Consider the following 13,532-nt stretch of genomic DNA (forward strand, 5'->3'; position numbering starts at 1 on the left):
CATGTTTCCGTTCTGGATTTGGGGGAAAGTAGATTATGCAGTCAGTTCACATGGAGATGAAACCCTTTCCCTTCCAAGAGAGCGACTCAGGAGGACGGCTACTAAATGCAGAACATTTTGAGCCAGCAGGTCCGGGTAACTTGCCTCCTAAGAGTTTTAAATGAATTGGTCAAGGAGCTCTCGCAGCTTTGCTGTCACTCTTCAGGACAGGTGCTGCTAAATTGAAGTGGATTCAGGGAAGGGCCAAGGGAATGATTAAAAGACTGGAAAACATGGCTCAGAAAGAAAGAGAGCGCTCAGTCTCCCTAGCTTAACAAGAAGAAGGAGTGACTTGATGATCACAGCCTGTAAATGCAGAAGTTTGACAATAAAGGTCTCCTGAAGGTGCAAACACACGTATAACAAGATCCAGTGACTGGAAGCTGAAGCTATGCAAGTTAAGACTAGAAATGAAATGCAAATGGAGCAGTGAGGTTATTTAACCTCTGGGACTATTGTACCAACTTATTCTTCTGCATCTTTGACGATGGTTAAGTCAAGGCCCTGTCATTGCAACAGGAATGAATTTGGGGGAGCTCATGGCTGGCATATGCAGGAGATCCATGGAGGTGATCCTGACGGTCCCTTCTGGCCTTGGGATCAGTGAATTTAGCAAAAAACACGTCCCCTTTCCGTCTCTCTGTCTGTCAATGGCCGTTGAGCTCCATCCTGCTGGAAGGAGCAGGGATGCTTAAGTCCGTGATGAAGAGTGCCCAGGGACTAGTGCAATCAGCGGTGGGGTGGTTTAACTGTGAGTCTTGGCTTTTCTTGTGGTCTCCCCAGCACCTATCTGCGGTGTGACCATTGCGGTCTGTAAAACCTGTCTCTCCATTGGCATCCGTCTTGTCACATCACTTCCTCATCGCTGCTCTTCCCTCCACAGTAGCTTTATAGGTCTGCTTCTGTCTCCATTGCTCCTGCTCTAGCTGCTACACTTCTCCAGCCATGAGCAAGCTTATTTGAGACTGATTTTTATACGGTGGTTTGGTTTGAAGAGGACCCAGGGCAATGCACCATTTTGCTCTTGTTTCCCTCATTCCCCACAAGGATTCAGTGGGCTTATTTAGTCCGAAGAAGAAAATCTGGTGACATCTGGTGACAGACACTTTCCAGGCTCGGGGGCAGGCAGCCTGGAAGTGTACCATGTAAGAGAGATGAGGGCTTTTTCACCATCGCATTAAATGTTGACTCTGAACCCTAATGATGGCAGTGCTTACATAGAACCATGCTGTAGTCAGGGCTGGTCCTGCTTGGAGCAGGGGGTTGGACTAGATGTGACCTCCTGAGGTCCTGTCAACCCTCTTTTTCTATGATTCACCCCATCTCTGCTGGAAGGAGCTGTTTGAGTTTGTTGACTCTGCTTTGTTCTTGAAGTTATCGAGAAGAGCCTGGATGAGCATGTGTCTGGGATGGATAGGAACAGTGCAACCTACCTCTGTGTAGGGGGTTGGACTGGAGGGCCCTTAAAGCCCTCTTCCCAGAGAAGACCTAGGGTGAGGCAGAATGGTGTGGTGGAAAATGGATCCACTGGATGTAGCTACACGTGCATTTACACTGGCTTAAATTTACCATGCAGTAAGTTATTGCACAGTAAACTGAAATAGGCTGGCATTTATACGTGTAGGTATTAAAGCATAGGTAAAGCATAGGGGTGTATTTGGTAGCTGTGTTGGTGTGAGACAAAAAATGCAAAAAGCTAGAACTCTACGCGTGTCTACACATGCATTACTGCACAGTAACTAATCCGGCATATGTCGGCATATGTCACCATATTTACTGAGTAGTATGGGCGTGCATATGTAGACGCACACCTCTCCTGCACATTTTCTTTACTGTGGAGTAAATGTGCATGTGTAGACGTGCCCACTGGGTCATATGAGGGAAGGAGTTTCTGAAGAAATAGGGACTTCTTGAGCCTTGTGAGGAGCTCCCACAGATCAAGGACCAAAGGCAGCTGGACAGAAACCCTGTCCACTTTTGACTTGTCCTAGGATTAGTAGTGTGATGCTTTCTGCAACTGCAGCACCTCTGGCCTCTCTGCCACAAATGCTTCCTCCAAGGAGGGAGAAAATCAGAGCCAGGGAGGGACTTCAGCGGCCATCTCATCCTGCGCCTTGCATAGCTGCAAGAATGCTATTCCTGAACTCTCCAAGACAGATGCCCGTCCCTTTGCTTGAAGGAGATTTCACAGCTCCCACATTGGACCCAGGCTCATTCTCAGAGCGGCATTTCCCTGCAGTGCTGCTGCTGTCCCCTTTCCTGAGCTCCCTAAAGAGTTTGCACAGGCGATTATCCCCACCGCCAAGCGCTGTGGGGGGCTGCTGGGAAGCCCCCGCAACATTTCCATCCTCTCCATGATCACGGCTGCTCTGATGGGTTACAGTACTGGAGCTCGGTGACAGTTTGCCGGGAGTTTGCCCCACTTCCAAGTCTCAGAAAGAAAGACAGAAAGAAAAAGCCCATTAAAAAGCAACGACCTGTTTCCATCCCGCTCAGCGCCGCTCTCTTTCCATCTGCTGAATGCATTGTTAGACTCGGCCGGGCAGCACTTGCATGTTGATGCTGAGCCCTGGGAAGATGGATGGTTATAGTTCAGCCGATGGTTTGATCTCATTAATCCTGGTTTTCGGGAGTGGCTTGCCTTTCGGGGGAGGGGAGTGGGGGGTCCGCTTGATGTGCCGGCTGTGCTTTTGTGCACACTAACTGGGAGCATTGGAAACTCCCCTACACAACACCTGGGCGGTGCGGGCTTCCCGGCAGGACGACCAGCCGCAGGCATTTCTGCCTGCTTGGCCCTAGCTGGCCAGACTGTGTCCATGAAGTGGGCTTAAAATGTGGGGCTGCCGTGGGCTTGGTAGATGCCCTCGCTGTCTGTGCCTCAGTTTCCCTTCCATTCTTGCCTCCTCTATTTCTCTTTGGGTAGGGCTGCCAGCTGCTCAGATGGGGCACTGCATCTAGCTGGGAGTTTGTCCAGCCCCTAACACAGCAGGACACAGTCATTAGCATCGTTATCTAGAAGCCATTTCTCTCTGTGCCTCAGTTTCCCCTCCCTTCTTCTTGTCCCTTGTATTTCCCTTTGGGGCTGCCAGCTGTTGACATGGGATGTTGCCTCTGCCTCTGAGTTTGTCTAGCACCTAAAACAGCAGGGTGCAATGTTCATCATTGTCATCATCTAGATGCCATCTCTCTTTGTGCCTCACTTTCCCCTCCCTTCTTGCCCCCCCGTTTTCCCACTGGGGCTGCCAGCTGCTGAAGTGGGGCGCTACCTCTGGCTCTGAGTTTGTCCAGCTCCTAATACAGCAGAGTGCAGTCGTCATCATCATCATCATCATCATCTAGATGCCATCTCTGTCTGTGCCTTGCTTTCTCCTCCCTTCCTGTCCCTTGTATTTCACTTTGGGGCTGCCAGCTGCTGAAATGCAGCGCTGCCCCTGTCTCTGAGTTTTTCCCAGCACCTAACACAGCAGGGTGCAATCATCGTCATCTTCATTGTCACCATCTGGATGACATCTGTCTCTGTGCCTCAGTTTCCCCTCCCTTCTTCTTGCCCCCCTGTATTTCCCTTTGGGGCTGCCAGCTGCTGAAATGGGGTGCTGCCTCTGGCTCTGAGTTGTCCGGCACCTAAACACAGCATCATCCTCATCTAGATGCCGTCTCTCTCTGCACCTCAGTTTCCCCTCCCTTCTTTATTTCCTCCCGGATTTCCCCTTGGGGCTGCGGGTTTGTCCAGCGCCGAGCACAGCAGGCATCATCACCCTCCTCCTCCTCCTGGGCAGATGCAGCCGGGTCTGGGGGGTCGCTGGGGGCAGGATGCAAGGATACTGTGGGTTGGGGATGCCTGGGCAGGGGCTGGCGGGTACCCCCAGTGCAGGGGCTTTGCCCCCCTTTCTTCCCTGCAGCCCAGCCCTGCGGGCGGGGAGGGCTGGGGGCGGGCTGGGGGCTGGGGGCTGGCTGCCCTGCCCTGCCTCCTGCATTCAGCAGCGGCTGGATCGCTTGGTGCTGCTGCCTCTCACTCTCTCTCTCTCTCCTCTACCCCCCCATCCCTTGTATGTGTGTGTCTCTCTCCTCTCCCTGCGCTCTGCCTCCCCTTCCCTCCAACAGAGCCACCTCCTCCTCCTCCCAGCTCGGTGCCTGGTCCCGCTACGGCTGTCGCACGGTCCCGGTGGGTCCCTTCCGAACTAAATGCCTGTGTGACCGAGTCTCTACCTTCGCCATCTTAGCCCAGCTCAGTGCAGACATGGTAAGTCCTGCCAATCCCCTGCCATGCAGAAGGAGCAGCAAGGATGCCAAGGGAGAGAGAGAGAGTGAGAGAAAGAGAGAGAGAGCGAGGAAGGAGGGAAGGAGGAGGAGGAGGAGGGAGGGGGGGGGGGAGAAATACAGCCTAAGGGAGCGGTGGCCAGCCTGTGACATTTAAATGACAAGCCATCACCAGGGCCGGCTGGGGCGCTGGGTGGAGAGGCAGGGTGCTGGGGTGTGTGTGCATGTCGGCGTGACCCTCTCGCCAGGCAAGAACACGCCGCGCCGTGCAAAGGGAGAGCTTTTGACCTAAAAAAGCAGCCCAGCCACGAGCGCCCTGCTGCAGTGAAATGTCACCGTTACCTTCAGCCGGCATCCCACCCGGCTGAGGCAGCCAGAGCCCATCACTTCCGAGCCCCCTTTTTCAGGCGCCCTCCCCCCCGGCCCCTTTGCTCCATTGCAGCATGCGTGTGCAAGGCATCCGGGTGGCTGTTGCTGCTGCTGCATTGGTGGTGGTGTCGGATCCTGCTCCCCTCCACCGCTCCGTCCCTGCGCCGTGGACGTGCATGCCAATGTCGGCCGAGCCAGGGCGCGTTCGCTGTGCGGGGTGTCTCCACTTTCTCGCCGCACGTGTCGGATTCCCTCCCTACCCCCATCCTCCGTCCCTTTTGTTTGCCCCTTGCACCTTGGGCCAAGAGCCGAGGGGTCGCCGGGAGTCCTGATGGCGCTTGGGCCGCCGCAGCGGTTGTCGCCAGGACGAGGGATGGGGGGCAAAGTTTGTGCTGCTTTTACGGTGGCGTCTGCTCTGAAGTCGCAGATTCCTAGAAACCGTCCCAGGTCGGGGCTGAACTCCTCGAGCGGAGCGGAGCGGAGGCCAGACTCGGGGCGGCAGGTCCCTCTGGCATCTCATCCCAAAGCCCGGATGGTTTCATGATCTATCGCCTTTTATTTATTTATTTTAATGAGTTGGGCCTCTTCAGCCTAGATGCACCTCCCCTGCCCTGCTCTGCTGGGTCACCGGCAGTTTGGGGGTCCTACCCACGATTTACTAATTGCTCCGCGCTCCTTAAACACCGCTTTAATTCAAGGGAAGGGGAGGGGGAAGGAAGACAAGTGTCAGGGGCTGGAGGTTGGGGGGTGGGGGGGCATCACATTTTCCAAGATGAAGGTTTGGTTTATTATTAGAAACACTAATGTATTTGGTCCACTAGTTACCATGGAAACAACATCTGCACTGAAGTGGTTTTAAAGATACAGTGTTGGCTGTGTTTGCCTAGGCCCCGTGCGGGCCCTGCCGCTAACCCACTTGGAAATGGCTTTCCCCCGGGGCGGGGAGAACAGCGCCGGGAGCCCCGTCTAGTCTGCACCAGGCTCCCGAGCCCGTGGGAGAGCGGGGCTGGTGGAGGAGAGCATCCGAGAAAGTCCCCAGCCCCGCCACGTCCATCATCTCCCTGCTCCCAGGCACGCACCGCTCATCCTTGCACCGAGCGGTGCCTGCAGGTACCCCATGCATGACACTGGGCACAAGGCTGCTGTGTGTGCCCAGTGATGGGGCTGACCACCAGTTGGAGCTCAACTGGTAGGGACTCAGGCCCTGGGCATGACCCTAATTGCACCCCTAAAAAAAAAAAAAAAAGCATTTACCCAAAAGGCAGCTGGGTCCTCTTTGCTGCCTGTTGTGACGGTCTGCGATGAAGGCACGTGACCCAAGTAGATGCCGTGATGGTTTTGCAGGGGTTCCAGCGGGTCAGGAGTGGGCCTGAGAGAGGCCATAAGGTTGGCCCTGCAGTCCCAGTGTCGGTTCTGGAGCTCAAACTCGCTGAAACTAGGCTCCACGCTTTCATAGTTTCATAGATGCTAAAAGCTGGAAGGGGCCTTACAGACCATCAAGTCCAGCCCCCTTGCATTTGGGCAGGAAAGGCTATTCCTGTCCTGATAACTACCGAGTCCTGCTGCGGGTTGGAGGGGCTGGATGAAGTCGAAGTAGTGATGCACCAAAGCCCAGGACAGACATGCCTGGAGGGTAAGCCCAGAATAGCTGTGGCTTGGGATCCCAGATTTTCTTCTGAAGGTGAAGAAATGGGCCTGAGGAACGGGAAGGGAGTGGAGGGTCTTTGGCTTGAGGGAGGCGAAGCAGACGCCTTGTCTGTGCAGGCCTCGCGCTGATTTAATGAAGTCAGCATTATTGCCGACTTAGGTTGAAGTCACTGCCTGGCGTGGGCATGGTTGTGCTGCTTTCAGGGTGTTTCTTAGGTGGCCGGAGACAAAGCCATGCCACTATAAATGCTTTAATGCTGGTATAACAACATCCATAGCAAAAGGTTTCAGTTCAACGGGTGCAAAATTTGCCTTCAGACCAAGCCTAACTTGATCCGGTCCATTGTGTCTTCAGTCCAACCTCCCTGTTGTACTTTTGCACAATGTGAATGCCAGCCTCTCCCCATCACCCCACAATCTCTCTGTGTTTCTGCTCCCGGGGGGGGTGATTATAAAAGATCTCATAGGCTTAGCAAGGCAAAATCTGGTTGCATACGAGGGGCCTGTGCAGGAATGGGAACTGGCTGCTTCACCCCAGGATGGTGACAGAGGCTGCTTGCAGCTGGGTGTAAACCCAGATCCCCCCGGCCCTGTTTGGCTGCATGTCTGGATAAGTGTTGGCTGGGGCGGCGTTACGGTGTTGTTTGCTCTCGGGGCAGTGAGGCCCTGCCTGAATGTGCCCTAGTGATGATTTCTTGCTATAAATCTCCCCGACGAAGTCTCTGGCCCTGGCAGACTGAGAGGTGTATTGCCTTTTTATTGGCACCATTTCTTTGCAGTGAAACACGCTCGAAAGAGGAAGGTGGGGACAGGCCCGTGGCTGGTGTCAGTCAGCAGCATCCCACTCCAGGCCGCGGAGTTACCCCGTTTTGCCCTTGGTGCCTGCTGCCCTGGGCGAAACAGCGTCGCCCAAATTTTGTGAAGCCTAGGCAGTGTGATAGTCGATGCAACAATGACAGAGGAAAGCAAAGTAGGGAAGTACCTGGGTGGTCACAGGGGAGGAGGGGGTTTACTACCCCAGGGTCTAAATAGTAGTTTGCAAATAGGGGTCTGTCAGCAAGGTGCCTTCACTGGGGGAGGGGTGCATGTGTGTGCGTGCATGGGTGTGTAAATAACCTGTGATACAAGAGAAAGAGTGTGCAAGCCTGAAGGGATAGTGGCAGGGCTTTGGAGCCAGGCTGAGCTTGAGAGTGCAATCTGGGGACTCCCTAGGTGCTGGCCCTTTTGTGAAGCGAAGGCCCTGTCTCATTCTGGCTGCAGCAAAGAGGCAGAATACTAACTTTGAACTCCGCTAATGAGGAGGCTGCTGCTTGGCTTTGCGAGTTTGCATGAGCTAAATCAATAATTTTGGCTGGCCGAGGGCCTGCACGAAGGTTGCCGTAGTGTTGTTTTTCCCTTCCGCCTGCCGGCTTGCTAGCACCCTCAAGGATGCACGCCTTGCTGGGGTTATTTGACCCCAGCGGTCTTTCCTGCCCAGAGCAGGAGGGCTAGACCCGATGATCTCATGAGGTCCCGTCCAGCCCTAAACTTCTGTGAAGCTGTAAGGCCAGGGACTGAGGAGGTCGTAGGGTCTGGCCTCGTCCCTGGAGCAAATCAGGGCCGGGAGCCAGCAAGGGGGTGCCATCGCCCATCCCCTGTCTGTGTAAGATATTGCAGTATCCCTCTCCAGGGCTGCACTCTGCATAAAATAGTTCAGTAAAGGCCAAGTGCATCACCCATGGGTTATTGTGGGGACCATTGCTCACAGGCGCTAGCACCCTGGCCCTGGGCTGACACGGCAGCAGGCTGGGAAGGCAGGCGAGCACAAGCAGGGATGGAGCTGTCCTGAACCCCTGTCATTGCCCTTGCCAGGAGAGGAGGGGATCTCCAAAGGGGCTGTTCATCACTCACCCCGTTTTCAGGGAGGATGGCATCGTCCCCCTTGGCATGCTTTCCCTCGAGAGGCACCGTCCTGCTCTGACCTGCTGTCTCAAACCCCATCATGTGCTTTCCTTTCCCACCCTGAGGATATGCGTGTCCCCATGCATTCTCTTAAACCCCATTAACTTCAGGATCTTCTTGCACGTTACACTTAGCACGCATTACCTCTCTCTGCAGTGGTCGTGTCCAGACGTTTCGGCAGTTAAGTACATGCTAAGTGCGGTGTAGCGTTAAGTATATGCTAGAGGCGACTGTGCTGTAGTTAGGCCTTTTCCAATAAGGATGATGTTCCGACTGGATCACCTAACCCGTGTTGAGCTCATGTCAGACTGCTCCGTGGAGGTGCTATATTCAGGAGACTCTGGTGTGTGTGTTTGTGCATAGTGGGGAGCCCGACAAAGCTGTCTATCAGCTTCCCAGCCTTGCAGTACGGGGGCCAGGTGCCGCTGTCACTCCCAGCCCCTGCACCGCAGTGGAGCTGAGTCAAAGCACTGGTGTGCTCCCCAAAACGGGCTGGTTTCCAGTCTCAGCCTTGCAGACTGTACAGGAGTTTTGAACCGGCTCCATGGCTGAGACTGAAAATTAGCTGATTTTTGGACTCAGCCCCAGGGTCATACCAGAGCTGGCTCAAGACTCAGGTGCAGAACCAGAAGCTATATTTCGTTTCTAGTAAGCACTGAATTGCAATGGCGCAAAAAACTTTCTAAGTCGTGTTAATGCTTACTACTGAATAGCATGTGTGCTAAGTGTAACGTGTACCAAGGCCCTTATAGAGCTCATGTGCACAGGGAAATAGCCCAGAATAACTGGTGCAGAATACTTTAAACTCAACCTTAGCTTCTCCCAGTTGAGCTGAGGGAAGTGGTAGCAAAGGAAATGGTATCCAGGTTATTGTTGTATTAGTCTAGAGGCAAAATGAATCAGAACTCCTGGTAGAGGTGATATTTTTTATTAGACCAACTGGATTTTTGCAACCAAAAAAAAAAAAAAATCTTTAATTGCAAGCTTTCAGGCACAAGCACCTGTTTTCAGGCATAGGAGGAAAGATTGTAAAAGCTCTTCTAGATAGAAATGAAAGTTCATATGTCATAGGAGAGATAAAGGGGTGGTAAAAATGGGAACAGGAGATTTGCTAGGACTTTGACTCTACAGATTGTGCTGTGCACACCAATGCTTTCTGCATAAAAGAGGGTGTCTCGTACTACAGGAATGGTGCAATTCAGTTGAGTCTGCCCTGCAGGGCATGGGATATTATAAAGTCCCAGGACTGTAGTTGTAGCTGCTCAGTTCCAGGCAGAGATGATTGAAAATGTTTCAGGGGAACAGCTTTCCATGGGAAAATGCTGATTTGCTGAAATCAATATGATCTGTGGGAATGTACCAAACCTGTCAAAATTCCCTGTGAGAAATGATCCAAATGTCTCATTTTAATCCGGTTGTTTTGACTGCGTCACTTCGACTCTTACATGAGATCATGTTTGTGACACAGAAGTTGAAATTACAGCGTCACAATGAAGCGCTTTGCCTGCATCGAAGCCATGTGCGTTGAGGGTGTTGTTCTGATGCTCCCAAAACGTGGGGATTTTTTTCCCCCAGAAATGTCTTTTCTGAGAAAAGTTTAATTTTTCATCTTATAGATGAAATGGTCTCCAAATGCTGTACTTCCTTGCAGGATAGACAGTCTGGTTCTTGCAACAGGGATCTCTCATCTCTGTCAATTCGCGTCTAGGGCTCAGTGAACCTTTTTTTTGGGTCAAGCTGGTTGTATCTCCAGACTCGGGTGTTGCCAGCAGCAAGCACGATCTCTTGCGCTGGGCACCAGGAGACCTCTACCTGGCTCTACCCTTTTTGGCCTTGGGTATTTCCCTTGGATGCACTCTGCTTTTGGTTTCTCCACCTGCAAAATATGGCTGCTCTTTGCCTCTGGGGAGACCTTGCAAAGCTCCATTCATCCTTGTTTGCAAAGTGCTCTGAAGAAGGCAGGTCCCCCCAGAGGGATTTTGAGATTCAAGTTCAGTGTGGACCAAACCCTGCAAATTTAGACCATGATCAGTCTTGGGAGGTGGCATTCAGTGCCAGTGAGGGTGCTGCGGGCAGAAAAATGGGGTGCTGAGGCCATTAGCATTCTCCAAGACTGAGCCCTGGAGCTTGGCATCCTTTGAGATCTCTTGGGGCTTTCTAATGAGACACCCTAATGTTGGGATATCTGTATCCCTAATGCTGGACCCAGGATGTGGAGAGGAAAAACCTGAAGGGCAGTGGTATTGCGGGGAGGCATTGGAGGGTGGTTAAATTTGTCCTCGTCCTGGGACAGCTTTGGGTTGGAGTTTGCTGTGAATTTTAGCTGTGGTTTCTGGAGTATCTTGTCCAGACAAGTTTTCCTGTCTCTGGTCTGTTCAACCAGTAGCCACAGTCTTAGATCAACCCTGCTGTTCCCTGCAGCCCAGGCTTTGCACCCTCATTTCACTCTCCCTGCGCTTGTACAAGGTGCGAGGTGTAGCATCTCCGTGGAGGGCTGGACAGCTGGGACCAGGGGGCATCCTATGCTTTTTCCTTCCCATCCATTAATGGGAGACTGAGTTGTCTTTGGGGAGCGAGTCCACAGGGAGAAGTCCACAGGTCAACTTTGGAGAGGCAGGAATGCCGTTTTCCAGGCGGATTGGCATTTTCCTCAGCTGTTCAGCAGGTTTGGAGGACCTGGCCGTGAGAGGTGTAGATGGATGCGATGGCCGTGGCCACTGGTGGAATATGCTCACTCGTTCTTCCCAAGGTTTTTTTTTATTTATCATGGAGCATGTAAGCAGGCACGTAGCAATGTGTTTTTAAAGGACCAGCTTGCTGTTACATGTCTCTGAAGGAGAGCAGAAGTGACTCCGATTCTCAAGGGACTTCTTCCGCCGCGGCAGTCCGTCAAGCATTGCAGACAGGACAGCGTGACAGCGGGTTTTAAAGGCTGGATGGAGCTGTGCTGATTTAAGCCGATGGAGGATGTGGTCCCTGCAAAAGGGCAGTGCATGGAGCTGCACAAAACTGCCATAAGTGGAGCTGGGATGTGGGATTCATTGCAGATCTCAGGCAAGATGGGGGTAGTCGAGACACAGCATGCACCCTTGCAGGCTCTGGGTGAACCCTAGGCTGGACTACGGCTGAGTTTGCGGGGGACCTGGATCGGATTTGTGGAGAAACTGTGGGACGGAGGATCCCAGCTGCCAGAGGAGGACATGCTGAGGCTCGTCAGAGGTCAGCACCTCCTGGCATTGCTTCCGTATGGTTTGTACGGGATGATTTATAGAGGCCTGATCCTGCCTCCAGCAGGAGATTGAGCTAGATGTGACCGCTGGAGGTGCCTTCCAGCCTGACTTCTCTGTGATTCACCACTAACTATAAATCCCTGCCTCTGTATGGCGAGTGTGTGACCAGCTGATGACAGGGGCTTCGCGGTGGGGTTACCTGTAAGAGCAGGGGCCTGGACTCCACAGTCCACTGGGCCCCCTCTAGTCCTCTGTTTCAATGACAGCTAGCAGGTGGGTCCAACCAGCAGGTAGCAAAAGGCTGTACCTGTGCAGTAAGCAGCGGTCCCCCCTAGCCCGTGGCTTTGCAGGCAGGCCTAGTCCGGGTTTCCACCGTGCTGGTTTGGCTCTTAACCTTGCAGGGACCCCGGGGGGAGGCGCGAACTGCAGCACCGCAGCTTTGCAGCTTGGCCTTGCGAGCCAACCCCGGGGAATCTGCACAGCGCTGGCAGGGACTCTTCTGCAGGCAAATGCTGCATCACGCTGCCTGTCTCCTCCACGGACAAAGGCGACCGAGTGCCAGGAGCCAAAACCCTTGTGGGATTCATCACTCGGGCAGGAAAAACACTGAGTCAAGCATGCTCCTCGATAGCAGTACCACCGGGCTCGCTGGAGCGATGCCCGCGGACACCTGGGCCCAGTTTGGCGCGTTGTCGGTGATGTCCGTCGTGTGCAGTGTCCTTGGCTCGGTTAATGTTGCTGTAACGCGCGGGGGAATCGGTCTCCCCTAGTGTGATGTGTATGTGGTGGGGTGGGGGGGTCAGTCCAGTTTATAATGCAAAGGGGGCTTGTCTGTCTGAGCCATCGTGTGACCTTAGGGACCCCATTCCCAAGGAGTCAAATGTGGCCAGATAGGATGCTGCTAGCCTGGGTGAGCAGATGCTGGGTTCACCAGGGACAGCTTTCTGCAAGCGTCTGGAGACAGGATTTTGCTCAGGCCTCTGGCACCGAAGCATGACATTTTAGCCACCCTGCCCCCACTCCCCAGCTGTTGCTGCAAAGGGACTGAATGGTGGCACTGCCCGGTCGTAACTCATCCGAGCCAGAAGCGAGGACGCCTGGGTCCCTCCTGCACCCCCACCCCCAGGAAGCAGCTCTCAGGGTGGGGAGGGCGGCTGTGTGCTGGAGAGAAGAGCAGGCAGAGGTAGGAGGAAGCAGCAAATCTTCAGCTGCTCCCCACACTCAGGCCTCTGCTCTATCCTGTTCAGCCGTAATGGAGGGAAAGGCCCCAGGCTTAGCTCTTTGCTTTTCCTAGGGATCCTTTAAAACCAACTCCCCTCCACCCATCTGCCCCCAGCATCCAGTTGGGATGATCTACCCAGCATCATTCTGTTATCCTTCTGCATCATATTAGCACAGCCCCAAGGGTCTCCGGCCACAGGCCGTGTCCTGGACAAACCCAGAACAAACCAGCAGTTTCTGCCCCAAATTGCTCCCAGTCTGAATGTGAGGCTGGACACCATGGATGGATGCAGGCAGACTGGGGAGGACAAGGAGACGGTGGCCTCCTTGGAGCATCAGTGAGTGATAAGCCAGGTGCTGGGCATGCTTGTGTCCAAAATTAGGTAATGTGGATGGCTCTAAAGTGCTCATGAGCTGCCCTGATCATGCCTCCCTGGAAAAGGCTCTCCACATCTGGAGAGCTTGAGTGCAATGCTAAGCCATGCACTGAGGGCCGTGCAGTGCTAAGCCATGCACTGAGGACCGTGAAATGCTAAACCACGCATTTGAGGGAGCCCCTAAGCCATCTCTTCTGCTAACCAGTGCATGGGGAGCTTGTGGTGGGGGCATGGGTGAGCCCCTCAATTTGAGGTAGGGAGAGGGGCTGAGGGGCCTTAAGAGCAAAACCAATGCTGCTCACATCTGGAGCTGTAGAAAGCGGGAGTCAGTAGGTTACCTTATACTGTGCCCATCCCCGTGGTATCTAGTCAGAAAGCCTTTTCCTAAGTGTTTTGGCTCAGACACAGCACCGAGACTGCTGAAATGCTTTTTCTCCTCCTTACAGCAGGG

The 13,532-nt window shown here is 53.6% G+C and overlaps 1 protein-coding gene across 2 annotated transcripts in view; it reads left to right on the plus strand.

Annotated features, from left to right (window-relative positions):
* The window catches only part of ADGRB1 (adhesion G protein-coupled receptor B1), a 311,804-nt gene that overhangs the window by 215,162 nt on the left and 83,110 nt on the right, over nucleotides 1-13,532 (plus strand). For both annotated transcript variants that reach the window (XM_019553467.1, XM_019553473.1), the window contains exon 18: nucleotides 4,141-4,279. In XM_019553467.1, coding sequence (XP_019409012.1) covers nucleotides 4,141-4,279 — 139 coding nt within the window. The remainder of the gene's footprint in view (nucleotides 1-4,140; nucleotides 4,280-13,532) is intronic.

The sequence above is a fragment of the Crocodylus porosus genome, unplaced genomic scaffold (genome assembly GCF_001723895.1).
Source record: "Crocodylus porosus isolate Cpor-Errol unplaced genomic scaffold, CroPor_comp1, whole genome shotgun sequence".
In the NCBI taxonomy this organism is placed as follows: Eukaryota; Metazoa; Chordata; order Crocodylia; family Crocodylidae; genus Crocodylus; species Crocodylus porosus.